Source organism: Phodopus roborovskii, unplaced genomic scaffold (genome assembly GCF_943737965.1).
Source record: "Phodopus roborovskii unplaced genomic scaffold, PHOROB, whole genome shotgun sequence".
Taxonomy (NCBI): domain Eukaryota; kingdom Metazoa; phylum Chordata; class Mammalia; order Rodentia; family Cricetidae; genus Phodopus; species Phodopus roborovskii.
Genome location: NW_026126407.1, coordinates 7587092 through 7605381, shown reverse-complemented (window position 1 = coordinate 7605381; position 18290 = coordinate 7587092). Strand labels below are relative to the sequence as shown.

At 41.9% G+C, this 18290-nt stretch overlaps 1 protein-coding gene across 1 annotated transcript in view; it reads left to right on the top strand.

The window, feature by feature from the left end:
• Smg6 (SMG6 nonsense mediated mRNA decay factor) overlaps window positions 1-18290 on the top strand; it is a 221092-nt gene that overhangs the window by 105574 nt on the left and 97228 nt on the right. Inside the window, 2 exon segments of the mRNA XM_051179994.1 lie at window positions 1134-1302; window positions 12469-12670. Of these exon segments, the coding sequence (XP_051035951.1) occupies window positions 1134-1302; window positions 12469-12670 (371 nt within the window).

The following is an 18290-nucleotide window of genomic DNA, read 5'->3' as shown; positions in this document are numbered from 1 at the left end:
GCATTTACAAGGCCTGGGTTACATCCCTAGCAAAACAACAAACAAATAAGGACAATTACCAAAACCAGGGAATCAGAGCTAAAGCAATGGCTCAGTGACTGAGATTACATATTACTCTTGTAGAAAATATAGTTCTGTTCCCAGCACTCATATTGGGCCACCTGCCCAAGTCATGTGCCCTTATATAGACACACACAAGTACACACAATTAAAAACAAAATCAATTTAATAAAACAAAATTAGGGCACATGTCTTTAGTCCTAGCACTTGGAAGATATAAGCAGGAGGAGCTATTTGAGTTCAAGGAGCTATTTGGTCTACTGAGTTCCAGGACAGCCAGGCTGTTACACAGAGAAGCCCTGTCCTGAAAAATAGAACAAACGAACAAAATTAGGGAGTCAGTGTTGATATAGTGCTATTATTGAGTCTCTAGGCCTTATACAATTTATGTGAATTTCTCTGATAATGTTCTTTGTTGAGAAAGAGGCCTTTAAAGTCATTCTGTACCCAGCCTGACTTCAAACTCAAAATTCTCCTGGCTTAGCCTCCTGATACTGGAATGACAGACATGTGCTTCCAGGCCCAACTCTAATAATGTTCTTTGAAAATTGATGGGGTTCTGCCCTAGGCTCTAGTACAGGATCATACATTGCATTTAAATACTGTATCTTTTAGTCTCCTAAAGGAGACTGTCTCTCTTTGTCCTTCATAACCTTGACATTATTGAAGTACAAGCCATTTATTTTGTAGAATGTTCTGCAATTTGTTTTTTCTTTTTTCTGATACTTCCTTCTGACTAAGTTCAAGTTTTGCAGTTGTGGCAGGAACTTTGGTGACATCTTGGCACTGTGCTAAGGGGATCCTAAGAAAGTGATCTGGAGGCTAGAGTGAAGACCTGTGTTGGACGTCAGGTGAAGCAGAAGCAAGTGTCTCCAGAGAAAAGACAGTTCATTGGTTCTCTTTGTCCTACTTTCAGAGTTCCCCAAGTGCTAGTTTGTGGCCTCACTTTTGAGTCAAGCTCTCCTGTGAAATTAGTCTCCCTTTGCTAAGGGTTTGCTGCTGTCCCAGAATGCCAGGCTTCACCGAAGGGCCACAGCATAAATAGGTCCAGTTCTTATACTTTGCCTCTGCAGCTCAGCTTTCCTCTACTGAGGACCAAGACGACCAAGATGACATCAAGGTGTCTTCCTTCGTCCCGGACCTGAAGGAACTGCTCCCCAGTGTGAAAGTCTGGTCGGATTGGATGCTTGGTTACCCAGACACCTGGAACCCTCCACCCACATCTTTGGATCTGCCCTTTCAGTAAGTTGGCTTGCCTGTTCCTTCCACACTGACCGTGGCTCACTGTGTCTTTATCCCTCACTACCCCACCCTACCTAGTCCTTAGTCATTGTCTGCCTCTTCCTAACTATTACAACTTCCTTATTTCTTCCTCATTTGAACCTTGATTTTTCTATTCCCTTAACACATTCCCTGTCTCTGATGTTTTAGGTTATTCTGAACCATTCTCTGGTCCTTTCCTTTCTCTTGAACACTCCCCTTTTCTCTTGCTCCATAGTTCTCTGTCTTGTTCTTTGTCTTTGTTCTTACTTTCTCATCCTCACTTTATATTGTTCATGCTCCCCATGTTTTCAGCTGATGCTAGGGTCTGGATATATGTTGATGCATGGGTGAGACTTAGCATCTTTCCTTTTTTTTTTTTTTTTTTTTTTTTTTTTTTTTAAGTTTTGTTAACCGATCTCACATCTGTTTGTTACCTTCTCTTGTGGCATATGATGCTCTTTCTCAGTCTCTGTTTAGTTCCTCTAAGGGTATCTGTTGGTGTGAGGTGTATTGCAATTTCTAAGGATATGTGGTTCTGTGTAGATGGTCTATATAGACCATTGTGTTTGTATGACAAATTTTTGTGGGTTTTGATGTTTCAAAATAGTAAAACATACAATGGAACTTGTTATTATAGTAATTTTTATGATTACAATTCACTGGCATGGATTACATCTAGAATGTTATACAACCAGGTGTGTTCTTTCTTTGTCTATGTCTGGACCCTGCCAGGCAGGGTCCCTTTTGTCCATGTGTAAATGGATATGGTCTCAGTGTCTGTCTGTACCAAGTGTAAAGTTCTATGTATTTCTACTTCTGTGTGGTTGTCATCTAGGGGCAATTCAATATGCCTGTCATTTGGCTGCCCATATGTGTCTATGTGTATTAGTCTGTGGCTGTATGTGTTGTATCCATAAGATATGTTCCAGTCTGGTCCTATGCTCATTTATATCTGTGTTTTTTGCATCCTTGGGTCTTTTTTTGGGTTCATCCATTCCCATAGGGCTCTGTTATAATATCTGGATCTATGTCAATATGTTTTTATTTTCTAGATTTATTTATTCATGCATGTGTTTATATATATGACTGAAGTATACATATATATAATATCTATGTGCTATATGTATGCTTGGTGCCCATGGAGGTCAGAAGAGGGAATTGGATCACCTAGAATTAGAGTTAAGTGCAGTTGTCAGTTGTCATGTGGGGCATTGAGTCTTCTGTAAGCAAGATAAATAAATGCTCTTAACCACTGAACCATCATCTTTCCAACACCTGAAAATGTTCTTGAAAACACATGTCCTTGTCCATATTTATACATAGATATGATACATTTGTCAATTTTTCTTTGTGTGCTAATATGGATGTTTCTGTTGGAGAAGGAGTCTTTGTATGATGATTTGCCTGTATCTTCATGTCTATCTCTGCTTGTCTCAGCTTGTTTCTGCTTGTGTTTTTTGTCTGCCTGTGTAAAGCTGGTTTAGGCTCTAGGAGCTTTGTAGCTGTGTGTTTATATGTTTTGGAACAAGCATATGTATCTAGTACCTCATCATTTATGCTCAGAACTCTTTTCCGAGAGGAGGAAACTCTAGAGGGTAGAACATGGGCAATTCGACTGCAACTGGGGAATAAAGAGGGGAGTTTCTCTGGATTGGGTGTCAGGCATGTATATTTCCTAGAGTGACCCACAGAGGGAAGACTGCAGCAGAGATTTCTGATCAATAGTCACTGAACTTTCTGTGTGGTCTGTGTAGTCTTGACTCTTTGTCTACTTTCCTTCCAAATTGTTTCCTTGCATCTCACCCCCAATAGGCAGCCCTGAACTATTACTCCTGATTTCTCTGGTCCCTCCCTATCTCCAGCTTTGTAACTGTGTGGACATTGCTCCCAGCATCAGACAGTTCTCTTGCTTCCTTTGAGCCCTCCCTGGTTTCTAAAATGTGTTCCAGACTGAAGTCTCATGAGTAGGGTTGAACCCTGAGTTAGGCAGCTGGAGCCACACAAAAGAATTTGCTGCAGACCCACTGGCCAGGGCCAGCTATTTCCCAGCATGATCCCTGAAGAGTTAGCATGTACAATCTCAAATTTCTAGGCTATTAATCTGTAATACAGACTAGGCAATTTGAAATTGGGGGGGGGATAGCTTAAAAAAAAAGACACGACTTTCTAGGTATCTAAGGTACTGATTCTGATGTGTGAAGGGCCACTGAGTAGTCTTTTCCTTCTGTCAGAGACAAGGGAGCAGACCATGTGTCCCCTAGAGCTTGAGACTTTCTAGGTCACCTCAGCCCCACATCCACAGATACTTTAGTTATGATTACCCATGTCCTGAACCATTGGATTTGTTAATTCTTCTGTAGTATTTCTCCCTTTATCATTAACTCCCTCCCTCCCTTTGGCTTTATTTGGCTTTGGAAATGTGATGCATATACAGGAAGTATTGGGTTTCATTTGCTTGAGGTGCTGAACCTATTTTCCCAGTGGGTGTTTGAGCAAATGGTCCATTGCCAGTTCTGTATGCTGCTGCTCATCTTTGGACAAGGGCTTAATCTATAGCTGGACATGTGGTCCAAACTACATCCATCTCTAGTAGAACTAGAAGGGTTTGGGACACGTGGGTCATATTTGCTTCATTTATTTAGACTTCTTCTTTTTTTTTTAAGTAATTTATTTTTATTTTATGAGCAATGATCGGTGTTTTGCCTCCATTTATGTATGTCTGTATAAGGGTGTCAGATCTTTTGGAATTAGAGTTACAGAGAGTTGTGAGCTGCCATGTGGGTGCTGGGAATTGAACCCTGGTCCTCTGGAAGAATAGCCAATGTTTTTAACCACCGAGCCATCTCTCTAGCCCCCTTATTTACACTTCTTTACAGAAAAAAACAAATCTGACCCAATACTATATTGGATGTGACTTCCTGGTAAATAAGTTTTTGTGGTTATGAATATTCACTCTTATGAATCTGGGCAAGAGAAATGTCAGTGTGGTCACGAATTAGGTTCTTGTGTTCTCCCTCCTCCCCTCTTCTCTCCCCATCCCCAATGAGGATCAACAGCTGCCTGTCTCTGGAATGCAAGTTTAAGTGTCAAACAGCAGTTGCAGTCCTTGGGCCTGACCCCAAGGCACAGTCATATAAGGACTAAGTTCAACACAGCAAACCTGGTAGTTTGAGGGTAGTTCCATTTTCTAGCCTTAAGATTTGAGCATTTAAAAAATGGACTGAGAATTTTACTTTTTCTCTTTTCTAGATTTTCCTGTAACTGGCTACCTGCATATTCCCAATAAGTGCCATGCTTGAGATCATTGGCAAGCTTTCGTGGCTCTGTGTGTTTCATACTTGTGTCCTGTACTCATCCATCCACTCTGTGGAGACCAACCTTCCTTCCTCCCTCCGTCCCTCCTCCTTCGTCTTCTTTCTTCCTTCTTTCTTCTTCTTGTTTCTTCTTTTCATGTTTGTCTGTCTGGTTTTTGAGACAAGTTTTTGCTCTATAGCCCAGGCTAACCTGGACTTGTAGTCCAGGCTGGCTTCAGGTTTATGGCAGTCCTTCAGCCTGAACCATGGCGTACTGGTATAGGTATGAATCACCAGACAATGGCTTTTATGAAGTCTTCTTTTGAGGCCATAGGGAATGACATACCCTAGATAATTCTCTAGAGGTCAGAACCATGACACCCATGACACTGGGAAGTTCATTCTTGCAGATCTTCATTTTGAAAGGTTTAGGAATACTCTCCAGGGAGTAAGAAGGAAATGGCTTCCTCTTACAGCGGCCATCTTACATGCTTTCATTGGTCTTTGCCTGCATTTCTTCTCTGCAAAGACAGATTTCTCTTATCTTAAGATAAGGTAACCAGGTAGTTTATATTTCCTCTTGCATTTCTTCTAGGAAGTTCACCCCCCAGATGATCCCTCTGACCTGTTGGACCCTTACTTCATTTGTTGCCCTCTCTCCTTGTATGGTTAGATATTTGTGGCATACAATCCTCCACTGTCCTGAGATTCCAAAACTTATCATTAGCCTCCTTGTTTGTCTCTTCTTAGTCTGTGTGCCTCTGCTTTCTGGTCAAATCTACTGTTCTAGGCAGGCACTTATGGAACACTTAGGATGACAGGGACAGAATCTCATTACTTTTGAGAAGCTGGTAAGGGAATGTTTGCAGAGCTACTTGTTTCTTCCCCACAGTGGCATTTAGTAGGTCTGGAATCAGCATGTAGGTAAGCATCTATTAGGAGGTATAATAGAGTGACTTCATCCCAGGAGATTTTGGATGCAGGAGTTGTGGGCTGTGGCAGGTGGCTTCTTTGGCCACTATAAAAAGTAGTATAGAGGGTTTTGGTGATTTTAGAACAGATTTTAGTGTTTGGAGGGACCACCTATTTCACTGTCAATTAGCACACTTTCCTAGTTCTTTTATTCCAGGGCTTTTTTTTTTTTTTTTTTTTTTTTTTCTTCCTTCTTTTGAGGCAGGAAAGGCAGGCAAGCAGCTGCTTTCTACTTCACCAAGTGACCATGAGGAAAGGTGTTAATGTCAGCCAAGGGAAGAGAAGCTGAGTAGCAGTCTTCCATGAACCTAGACATAGGAGCTCCTTGTATCCCAGGACCTTGGGCAGAGCCAGGGCAGTGGGACAACCTACCTCATTTCACAGTCTCTGCTGAAGCCAAATCTTCCCTCATCTTGATCTCTAGTTCTTAGTAAGTGAAAGAGTCAGGGGACTTTGAGAACATCCAAACCTAGCCCAGCTGTGGCAGTTGGTTTATTGCTTTCAGCTGGTACTTGAACCCAGGTCCTGGTCTTGGAGGCTTTCCCAGGTTTAATCCCCAGAGCTTTCTCTGCAGCTGTATGACACTGTGCTGACCCCAAATGAGGATAGGAAAATAGAACCAGTGCCAAGCCAGAGTCTCTTTTTCATTTGGAGTCTGGCTGTCTGCCCATGACCAGGGTTACATAATGGGAAACATAGCTGGGGCTCTGGAGAGCCCGAGTTTCACCAGGCTGCCCAGACCTTCGCATTCTGACGCTATATATCTTCCTAATTGTAGCTCAGATGCATTTATCACACTGTTGGATTGGAGTACTGTTTAAAAAAAAAATCTAGAAATTCCTGAACTTGCTGCTTTTCCATTGCTTGTCCTATACGGTCTGCAGAGCATACTTGAAAAAAACTCCTAGGGAGCCCTCGAGGCTCCATCATCAGAGAGAAAAGGAGGCGTATCTTTAGGGAGCTCACATATGTTGGCCTTGCAGATGAGATAGAAATTCTTGAGTTAAAGAAGCAGCTAGTTCATGCAACCTCATAGGCAGCTTTGAATGAGAACTGATCCCAAATCTAATCAGCAGCCTTTCAAGGACGCTTAATACATCTTCCCAAAGAGCATTTCAGGAGGTCACTAAGTAATAGTCCATCAGCACTTCCCTGAAGGAAGTGCTGGTGACTGTGGGAAGCCCCTTTGCTACCCTGGCTCCCCACCCAGTCTCCCTGGCTCCAGTTTGGGGCGTCAGCACTGCAGCCTGGCACCAAGGGGTTCCTCTTCCTCCAAGTGCTGAGTATAGGGCACACATGAGATCTCTCCCATGGCAAGAGCCTCTGTCTTATCCCCACGCCTCCCACAGGACTCTTTGTGAGAGGAAGGGGTGTTGGTCTAAGACTTTAGTCTGACCCTACCAGGGTACAGCAGCTGACCCCAGGGAGAGACTTTCCAGCACTGGGCTAAGGTTATTTGGGTCCAGTGTATACTAAACTGAAAAGACGTGTTGGAGTGGTTACAGCTAAAAGCTTTGAGAGGCAGGAACCGTGAGAATCCACACCAGGGAAGCCGCCAAGGGTTCTATTCAGGCCATGGAGATGTCAGGATCCCCTAGGGGCTGCTTTTTCCCAAACTCAGTGCTGATGGATTTAACACACCATAGTGATGTGACAAAGGCTATACATACAAGCGAGAACTGAAATCAAATAAGGCTATGACCTACATAGAGTTTGGGGATGTGACAATAGGAGAGATACTTTGGTACTTGAGAAATCCTAGGATGAGGTTACAATGACCTGTTACTAACTATAGAGCTCTAGCTTCACTGTCTAGAAACACAGAGAAGCTTTATCTCCTTGCTGTAGAATAGCTAGCTCTGCTTGACAGAACTGATTTAGGGCTGAGTACTTTTTCAAAGTACCCAGTTGACTTCTTTTGTATGAAGTAGGATTGTTGAAGGGATAGTTTTCAACTAGGTCCTATGTTCTAATGATTACCTAGTAAACATCTCTTGTTCATGGAACATGGTATCTTGCTGTAGTGCTCTCTTTGTATCATGGCAACATCTAAAACCCAAATTTTGTGGTTCCTATGGTTCCTATCTCAGTGAGGTAGCTACATCTCCACCCTATCATAGAGCCTACTGTAGTTCATAGCACTGAGGTTCCAGAACTATATACTCATCCTGCTGCAAACAGGCTTTTGACAGAATTTACTAACATTTAACCCCAAATATTATTCTTTTAATGCCACTAGACTTGTTAGGTTTAGATCCATCTCTGCTGCTCACACAATCCATTTTCTGCAGTTTTGTGAGAAGTATTCCAGGTTGGCCAGGGCCCTATGTTGTCTATTAATCCAGTGAGTTGGGCTCCCAAACCCAAAAAAAGAGAGAAGTACATTCTTTAAAGCAGGTAACATACATCTTTCAGCATTTTGCTTGATAGCTTTTTGTCTTTCTCAATGAGTCTGTACTGAGTGGACTTTTCACTTCCTTTTACCTACTTTCTGTACCATCTTGGCTGTTTCCAGATATCTTCACCCCAGGAACCCAAAATCCAACTTGTTTCCCATCTGTACTACTTCTCTGATCTTCCTTAGCTCTGAAACACAATGCAGGGCTTCTTCTCACTCAACTCTTTCCGGGTTTGTTCTGCAGCTGTGGAGTTTGAATGTTAGTGTTTAAACAAGCTGGTATTACACAGGAAATGGCCACCTCCACAGGCCCCTGCAGGCTTGTAACATGGGGTCATTGTACTTGATATTAATCACCAGTCAGTCTATTCCCCCCAGTAAAAATATGAAGATGTGTGTGAGTGTTTAGTCCTCCTTGGTCTTTCCAGAAAGACTGAGCCCTGGCCAAACCTTTCTAACCTGTTGCCCTTCCTTAGTCCTGCCTGTTGAAGCTCTTGATGGTAGACCTGGCTCTCCTCCTGAGCAAGGAGGTGATGCCTATGGTTGTATACTGTGACCCATATATTCCACACCTCAGTCTTGCTGGGCACATAGTTGTGTAGCATCTACTGTAAAAGGACTCTAGAACTCTAGGAACACAGAAAAGTATGGACCCACCTGAGAGTAAAACTGCTTAATTCCCTAGACCAAAGAACTTTTCTAATGCTATTTGCAGAACTAACCCCAACCTGAAGGGTTAATCTGATTCCTCAAGTCAATATCCTCCAAACAACCAGCCAAGAGTGTGTGTTGGTTCATTTCTGTGAAATGTGTTTCCCCAGTCACCTGGACTGGCCTGAGCTGCATTGTATCGGCCAGCAGCTGCACTGCACTCAAACTGACAGCTACATTAAACCTTGGAATTCTGAGGCAATAAAAAGTAAATTAACTCTTATTTTTTTCCCTTGCTGGTGGAGTAAGTGAATGCATGTCTGTAGTGAACCTTGGTACTGTGTGCATACCTCTAAGTAGTCATTGCTGGTCTGTCCCAGGCTAGGATCTGGCATTCAGACTCCAGCCAGGGGTCTGCTTTCCTGGTGTGTGGTGTGTTCTGTGAGGTTGGGCCAATGGGTCACCCTGCAACTGCTGATCCTGCACACTAATCGCACCCCAGCTGCTGAGAGACTCCCTTGCCACCATTCTGGGAGCCATAAATGGGTTTATTGAACAGTTTCATATTCTCTGGCTGATTTGTGTCTGATTGGTGAATAGTGTATCCTAACTTTAGTGGTTTTTTGTGGGCTATGGTGCAACCCTAAACTACAAGTTGAACCAGAACACTCTAGAAAGATTTGCCTTCACCAAGCATAGGAGCACATATACCCCTGTGATCCCAGCACTCAGGATCACTGAGGCTTTGAAGCCAGTTGAGCTACATAATGGGACTCCCCACACCCACCTTCCCACCCTCCTACCCACCTGTACCAGTCCCCTTCTCAAGAAAAAAAAAAAAAAAAAAAAAAAGGATAGAAATGGGTGACAGAGGGGCTTGACTAAGCCCCACAGTTTTGTCAAGTGTCTTCAAGCTCTTCATAGCCATAAACATTTGCTTTTGTGCTCTTCCACCAACCTTGACTCACCTTGGCGTCCAAGGGCTGCTGTGGGGTGAAGGCTAGATAGCATGTCTTACTGGGATAAGGAAGAAACATTGGAAGAATCCAAGATATCCCCCTTCTACTTAGACAGGAAACTGTTCAATTGTGGAAATGACCTCAGCCCAGTGGCATAGTTGAAGTAAGCTTCCAGAGACCACATCATCCTCTTGCAGGGGTTAGCTTTTTAGTTTAGGCATCTCACCTGGATTTTTGTACCTCTCCTTTTTTTTTTTTTTTTTTTTTTTTTTTTTTTTTTGTTTGCTAATTCTCCCTATTTCCCACACTTTTGTCACAGGCTGGCCCATGGGTACCAACAAGATCAGAACTGATTGCAAGATTGACTTTTCATTTTAGCATTTTTTGTATATCCCCTTAATTCTGATCATTCTGGTTGACCCTTGGAACACTTTTATTTATATTTCTGACTTGGTAACTCAGGGTACTTCCTATGTCTTTTGGCACAAGCTGCTGTCTTACAAAATCAACAGGGTAAGAATTCTCATCCACCTTATCACCGCAGTGTGTCATAAGGTTCTGGCACAAGGTGGGTGGTATTGGGCAAAAGATAGACGTGGGCAGGGGTCCCTAGTGGTGGCCAGCAGCCTCTGGGAGGAGTCAGTTTTGGTTTATCTGAGCCTTAGGGGACAGGAGAGCTTGGTAATGAGAACCACATGGTACCACATATTTCTTCTTCTTGGATCCAAGATGGTATGGGTGGGAGGATGAGAGGGATGTGGGGCCTCCCACTGAGGAAACTGTGGGTGATTTTCTGCTGCCTCTCTCTGGCTGGGGATACTGCTGCCCACACCCCCATCCCTAACTATGTCCTCAAGCAGCCTTGACCTGTATAGCACCAACTAGGACCTCCAAGCCAAGAATTCAGAATGGAGACTTTTCACCTTCTTCTTTCTCACTGGCGTTTTTCCTGTTTATTTTCCAAATTGCTGCTCTGTAGTCGAGCAGTGCCTTTTGGCCAAAGCTCACCAAGCTGTGGGATCAGAGTCAGGCAGTGGGCTCAAATGGCCAGCAGGGCACTGGGGGAGGAAGCAGGGAACTGGAAGAGCCTCTCTGTGTGTCTCCCATGGGCAGCGCTAACCTCAGAGGCAGCCCTGAGCAGCCCTATCACATCCGGTACTTGTCTCTGCAGCCGGACCGGAGGATAAACTATCAGAGCTGTGGGGCAGTGCATCATTCCTCTTATTATTTTCTTCTCTGCAGATGGGGTCGTGGAAAGTTCAGTTCCTTTTAACCCTCAAAGTTCTGTTTATTCTACAGCTGGTAGCCTGAGTGCCGTGTTTCCCATTACATCACAGAGGAGCCCAGGCAGATTTCTGCAAAGAAACGTGTTGCAACTGTTTATTTTTTTCCATATTTAAACATTTCTGACAGCCAAACTCAGCTGAGCCAAAAGATGGAGCTTTGTGAATGAGTCTGCTTGTTGGTGTCTATGCAGAGGGGCTTTAGAAATCTCGCCCCAGCAGTGATTCTTCCCAAACGTTTTCTTTTTCCTGGGCAAAGCCTGGGAAGTGAGTTACTTCTGCAGTACACGTGTGTTGATTATGTGCTGTTGTGTGATTAATGGGACTGTGTTCTGCCTGGTTCCCAGGACGCTCTTGAAAACAAGATGTTTCATTTCATTGCCTTTTCTTAGTGTAGTGATTACAATAAATAAACTAGTTCAGCCTCCTTCCACCTGGAACTGGTGAGAGAGTCCCTCAAACCTCTTCCTGGTCCACATTCTCCCCTAGTGTAATCCTGGCATGCCCTCTTTCCTGTCATCTGGGGGTAGGGAATAAATGGCTTAGGTCTGAGACACCTGCCCTACTAGGTAAGCTTATGGACAGTAAGTACCCTTCAGAGATTTCACGGTGATAGATAGTTCTTGGCATATTGCCTCTTTGCACTCCATCTCTGTTGTAGATTTTTTTGGTTTGTTTTTAATAACTCTCCTAACATTTCATACCTTAGCATCTATAGAGTACCTCCTATTCCACTCTCCTGGGTTAGAAGCTTTTCTGGAGGAGAAAGTCAATTCTAACTTGGAGTTTTAAATGGAAAGAGGTAGATTTTTGCATTTTGAGTGTTTCTTCTCAGGTTCAATCTGAACCTGGTCACGTGGGCCTGGGGTGACCAACCACCCTTGTTTGTGTCAGATTAGGGGACTTGTAGGATGTGATAAATTCAGTGCTACAACAGGGATGGTCCCAGGATGGTTAGTCATCCTGTGCCTGATGTACAAGTGAGAGAATGAAGAAGGTATGGGACAGTCAAGGTAGCATAGAAGTAGGCAAGAAGCTTACCCTTCCCCGGGCAGATCTTGGCAGGAAAGGAAGGATTTTCTTGGATATGTTTTCATTTTACTGCTTACATATAGGGAATAAATTTATAAAGTATTTCTAAGAAGGAAATGCATGTGACTACACAGTGTGATTGCTCCCCATGAGGCTATGGCTGAAGGAAAAAAGCTAGTGCCCAGTTTCTTTCTCTGTGGCAGATATTGGACTATGCAGAATCAGGGACTTCTGGGAGCTGTCTTAGGCACTGGGTATTTAGAGTATTTGAGTAAGTGTCTCAGCACACTGTCTGGAAAAGTGACAGGACCTGCATTAGACAACTGATTCTCAAAATTCTTTTTCCTTCTCTCTGGTTAGGATTAAAACTCCCCTAATCAATTTCAGGTTTACATAGAGCTCACATGGGCACAGCTTCATATTGCATTTTTGATAGTATTTCTTGGCAGCTTCCAGCCTTACAGCTTTTGTTACAAGTACCTTTGTGTTCCCAAAGCAATGAGAACACTTTCACTGACCTCTTTAGAGTCACTCTTTTCTCATCTTGTTCCTCACAGGGTTGCTGTGGATGTGTGGTCAACACTGGCTGACTTCTGTAACATACTCACTGCAGTGAATCAGTCTGAGGTGCCACTGTACAAGGACCCGGATGATGACCTCACCCTTCTTATCCTGGAAGAAGATCGGCTCCTCTCTGGCTTTGTCCCCTTGCTGGCTGCCCCTCAGGACCCCTGCTACGTGGAGAAAACCTCGGATAAGGTCAGCCTCAGGCCAAACATCCCTCCCCATTTACCCGTTCTCTTAATTCTCCAGACTTTTTTATTCTTGGGAAGTTTTTTGTGCAAACGGAACATGATTAAGTCATTGAGAAGGGTGTTAAGGGAAAATATCGACCTTTTAGCCGCTGACATCCAGCTTTGTCCTGAAAAAAAAATCTCTCTCAACTTCCTTTGGGGTGGTATGTGTGTGGGGGGGAGGGGGGAGGAGAGAGGGAGAGCGCAAGCGCTTGCTGGCATGTTGTATATACGATCATTTCCTCACTTGTTTAAATAGTGCAGCTTGTGTTGGCAGTGCTCTCACTCAGCTCCAAATGGTTTGCATCATGCTTAAGGCACCCTCCTTCCTTCCCTCTCCCTCCTTCTCCCAGCCACAAAACTCTGCACTAGGAAAGCAGCCAGGGCTTTTTCCCTTCTCTAAGGAGGAGAGTGATAAATAGGTGACTAGAGAGAAGCAGACACCATGTGTTAACTTACAAAAAAAGCTTTTAGGAATATGAAGCATTCCCCACTGCCTAGTTTCTACTTTCCTTCCTCTAAAGACGGTTTTAACCTGTCTTTTTTCATGTCTGTTTATAGAAAACAAAGGCCATTCCCTGTCGCTCTGGTGGGGACTCTGAAGCTTCTAGTTTAACAGTGGGTCTTCAGCCAGGTGGCAATTAGGGCAGTCTGTCAGCTAGGGAATCAGCTCTGCTTGGCTCTTCCTCCCTAAGGCAGAAAAAGGCCTTTGGGGAGTAGTCCATGAATGGCTTCTCAGGAGGAAGTCTTTTTTTAATGAATGTTTGTTTATTTTTAGGTTTTGGTTTTTTTTGAGAAAGGGTCTCATATAGCCCAGGCAGGCCTCAAAATGGCAATGTAGCAGAGGCTGGCCTTAAACTTCTGGTCATCCTGTACAAATCACCCAAGATATGTGTCACCATGAAAAGGAGGGTGAAGTCTTCTGATCAAGATGAAATATATAATAGACACAGAAGTAGATTTTTTTTTTTTTAAGTCAGAAAAATGACTTCCAGAATTGGGGATATGACTCCAAGATGGAGTACTTGCCTAGTATACTCAAAGCTGGAATTCAGTTTCTCATACCAGAGTAGAAAGTAGAAACTGAATTCCAAACATGACCAGTAAATACGGGGTTTGTTTGTTTATTTGTTTATTTTTGATATAGGGTCTCACTATATAGCCCTGGCTGGCATAGACTGCAAAGAGATCTTCCTACCTCTGCCTTTTGAGTGCTGGGATTAAAGACATGTGTCATCATGCCTAGCCTATAAGATATTTTAATTATATATGCTGCCTAAGTTACTGTATATGTTAATATAATTTATACATGCCACAGTCTTTTAAAATTAAGCAACACTGAGGATGTTTACCAAGCACAAGACCCGTGGGTGTATTCCTCAACACTACAAAAATAAATATAGAGCAAAAATTAAAACCTTGGGGTCATATATGTGCTATTGTCTTTTTCACATACTAATTTACTATAGTCTTACATGGAAATTGTTATGTGGTACTGGGAACCAAATATGTAATTTTTTTTTATGATTACTTAGTATTTTTTAAGTGCTAAGATTTCTTTATCAACCCAAGAGAATGTACCTGATATTTTTTAGTTTTGAACAGTGAATTTATGCCTTTCAGCAAAATTTGAGCATGTATTCCCTGTAATTAAATTTCTTTTTAAATACAGAGAGGTTTTATTCATGAGCATATCAAAATCCATATTCAACTGCCCTGTGGCAACCATTCTAATCCCTTGGTTTTTTGATCAGTAGAAGCAGGAGTAGTAGGAGTTTAAGGTCATCCTCAGCAGTATAAAATAGTTAAGGTCAACCTAGACAGGCCCTGTTTCAAACAAACAAATAAATAAGCCTTGGGGGTATAGTTTAAATGTTGAAAACGTGTCTAGATTCTACAAGAGCCCAGGTTCAAAATCTTAGTGCTGAAAATAAAAGAAAATTAGTAAATAAAGAACAGGCTGGAGAGATGGTTCAGTGGTTAAGAGCACTTGTTCTTCCAGAGAACCCAGATTTGATTTCCCAGCACCCACATGATGGCTCACAACTATCACTAACTCCATTCTAGGGGATCCAATGACCTTTCTAGTTTCTGTGGATACCCATACACCGATATTGCATGCAGCAAAAATATTTAAGCCCATAAGATGAAAACAAATCTTAAAAAATTAAAAAAGTCATACTCTTTGGATTTGTTTAATAACTAACAGTTCTTGGGAGAACCTTTCTTTCCTAAGAATACTTGTTTTATACCTTTGCAGAAAAAAGAGGATAAAATTTTGCTCTGCTTGTCTGGTCTCAAAAGGTGATAATAATATGGATACATACATACATACATACACACACACACACACACACACACACACACACACACACACACACACATATGGGAGGTGGCTGAAGACTGCTAATAAGTGTTTATACCTCTAAGGAAGATGTTCAGTTCAAAGAGAAATTAATTATCAATAGATTGCATTAGTTTGCACTAGCAATCAATCCATCTACCTTTCTTTCTTCCTCTAATCATCTATTTTTGATCTCAAGGTAGTCTTGATTTCAGAAGATCCTTCTAGAAGTTGGCTGCCGTTTAGTGCAGAACAAGAGAGGAGTCCTAACCAGCTTTAGGCTTCCCTAGCCTCATTTTTATCAGCTCCTTGGTGCTTGCTCCCAGATGTAGTATTAAATACTAGATCTATGGCCTGGATAGAGAAGAATGCAATCAACTGTGCACCCTCGCCCTATGAAAGAAGTCACAAGCTGCCAGAATGGCAGTAGCAAAGACTATGAGAGGTATTTTCAGAGATAGCATCTCTACATGTCACCTTACCCACTCCTAAATTTGGTCTTCCTTCATTCTTTCCAATCTTGCAATAAATAGCAGCATTGTCTTGGTTGCTCATTTTAGAATCTTAGAGTTCTTGGCTATTGTTTTACTCAGACCTTTATATCTAAATCATTAGCAGTTAGTATCTTCCTTACCTTAAAATGTGTGCAGATTAAAAAAAAAAAATTCAGGTATAACTCCTTTGCACACCTTTATTCATTGAAGTACCTTACTAGTTCCTCTGGCCCCTAGTCCATTTCTCGGCACAGTAAAACAGTTACCACCAGTGCTGAGTCTGGTGGTACAAGCCTGTAATCCCAGCTACTTAGGAGGGAGAGACAGGGGTATTACAAATTTCAAGACTTTCCTGGGCTACAGAGCAAATCTGAAGCTGACTGGACAACTTAGTGAGACCCTGTCTCAAAGTGAAATAACTTTCTTAGTATGCATAAGACCCTGGGCTCAATCTTTGGTAGCACCCCGGCCCCCATCATATTGATTTTTAGTTCCAAACATTATAATATCTTTCTTCTTGAATTAAAAAGACAAAAATTTAATAATGATCTCCAGTACTCTCTCTGACCTGACAACACCTCTACCCTGCTAATGCTCTGACCTCAGCTCCCACTGCCCTCCTTGTTCCCACTATGGTTTCTGGTCACGTTACATACATATTGGTTATCTTTGCTGTTCTGTAGCAGGCCAAGCACTCATGCCTTAGGGTCTTTGCAATTACTCCTATCCTAACCTAGAAATGCTTTGGACCAGATGGGTATGTGTCTCTGTTACTTCCTTGTGGTTGTCATATTATTGAAGCAGTCTTCCCTGTATAAAAATGTTACCATTTTCCTTTGTCTCCAATTTATTATTTTCCATGGTAAGGAGAATCAGTCATATATCATATATTATGCCCTGAACTAGATTTCCCTGTCTATTATTTCTTGTTGATAAACCTATCTAAGCATTTATAAAAGAGGGGCCAGAGGATTGAGGGAGGAATAAAGAATGATACTAAACTCACATGGGTCATCTCCATGGCTAACCTTGAAGACATGTATGAATGTGTTATATGCCAAAGAGCATCTTTAGGAACTCCTGACCTTTTAGCAGTCTGATAGGCATTTTCTCAATCCATTACTGGCTATTACTAAGAAATGTAAATGTGATTTCATTAATGGTTGAGATTAGTCATGTTTGGTCCAATCTGTGTGCAAAGTCAACAGAAACTCATTGAGCACATAACTGCCCACACAATGTAGGTGCTCCCAGCATACAGGACAAAGATTCAAGTTTGGGAGACCATTGTGGTATATATAGATGTAAGTGACCACATAAATTGACATGAGTAGCTCTTGCTGTTTTCTTGACAGGGTAATATTCCTGTGAACACATTGCTTAATAAGCACTGACTTGGTGTGAACATTCCCAAGCCAGTCTTATGGAACTCTAGGTTTGTTTGTTTTTTTTTTTTTTTTTTTTTTTTTTTTGAGTTGTAAATTGTAGATGAAAATACAGATTTTTGGGGCTGGAGAGATGGAAGAAAGATACTCTTCCAGAGTATCTGTGTTCAATTCCAGTACTCACATGGCCACTCACAACTGTCTGTAATTCCAGAATCCAACACCCTCACACAGACATATGTGTAGGGAGAACACACAAATGCACACAAAATAAAAATAAATTACTTTAAAAAAAAAAGAAAATACAAAATTTTGTGGGCAGGAGAGATGACTCAGTGGTTAATAACACTTGTAGCTCTTGCAGAAAAGCTGGGCCCAGATCCCTTCCCTACCTCCAGATCATTAGTTCCAGGAAATCTGGTGTCCTTTGTGGGCACCAGGCACACAAGTGGTGTACATACATACATGCAAGCAGAACACTCATACACATAAAAATGAAATAAATCAATGAAAAAAATGAAAGCTTTTTCAATTGAATAAATAGAATGCATTACTGACTGACTTGTATCTTTTATACTACAGAATATATTGCAAGGATAGCCTTTGTAAACTTTTTATGCTTGCTTCGTCCTTGATCTTCTTTAGATTTATTTTATTTATGTATGTGTGTGGATGACACGGGTATGTAAGTGACTTTGGAGGTCAGAAGGTGATCCCTGGGAGCTGCCTGACATGAGTACTGAGCTATCACTCCAGTTCCACCCATGATCTTAATCAATTCATTGTGTTGAACATCTTGAAGGATTAGTATTCAACCCGAAATAATCAAGCTGTAGCAAAAATTGCACAGGTATAGAATGCCATGGTTACTCATTACAAGTGACAAGTCAGCTAGAAGAGAGAGGAGAGAGGGGGGAACTATCTAGAACCAGCTACTAGGGAAAAACAAAAGGGATCACTCACTGTGTGGCTGATAGGCACCTAAATGCAGAGGTTATGTAGCTAAACTCTGCAAACCAAAACAAAGTAGCTGCTATAGAACTGAAAAATTAAAACCCTGTCTCAAGATTTCAAAACCCATGTACTGAACTATGAAGTGATACTTTGTTTCAAAACAAAGCAGATCAACAAAAACAAATTCAAAACAAAAACCCAGACATCTCTAATGTGTACTGGGAATTACCTCAAAATTATCTGGATGACTGGAGGTAGGTAGGAATATAAATTGGATGGGAAAACTAAATGTTGATCCTTGTTGAATCTGAATAATGGGTATGTTGAATCCATTACAGCATTCTACTTTTTTATGTATATATACTTTTATTAACAACTTTAAAAAGAATATTTCTCTCTAGTTGCTCA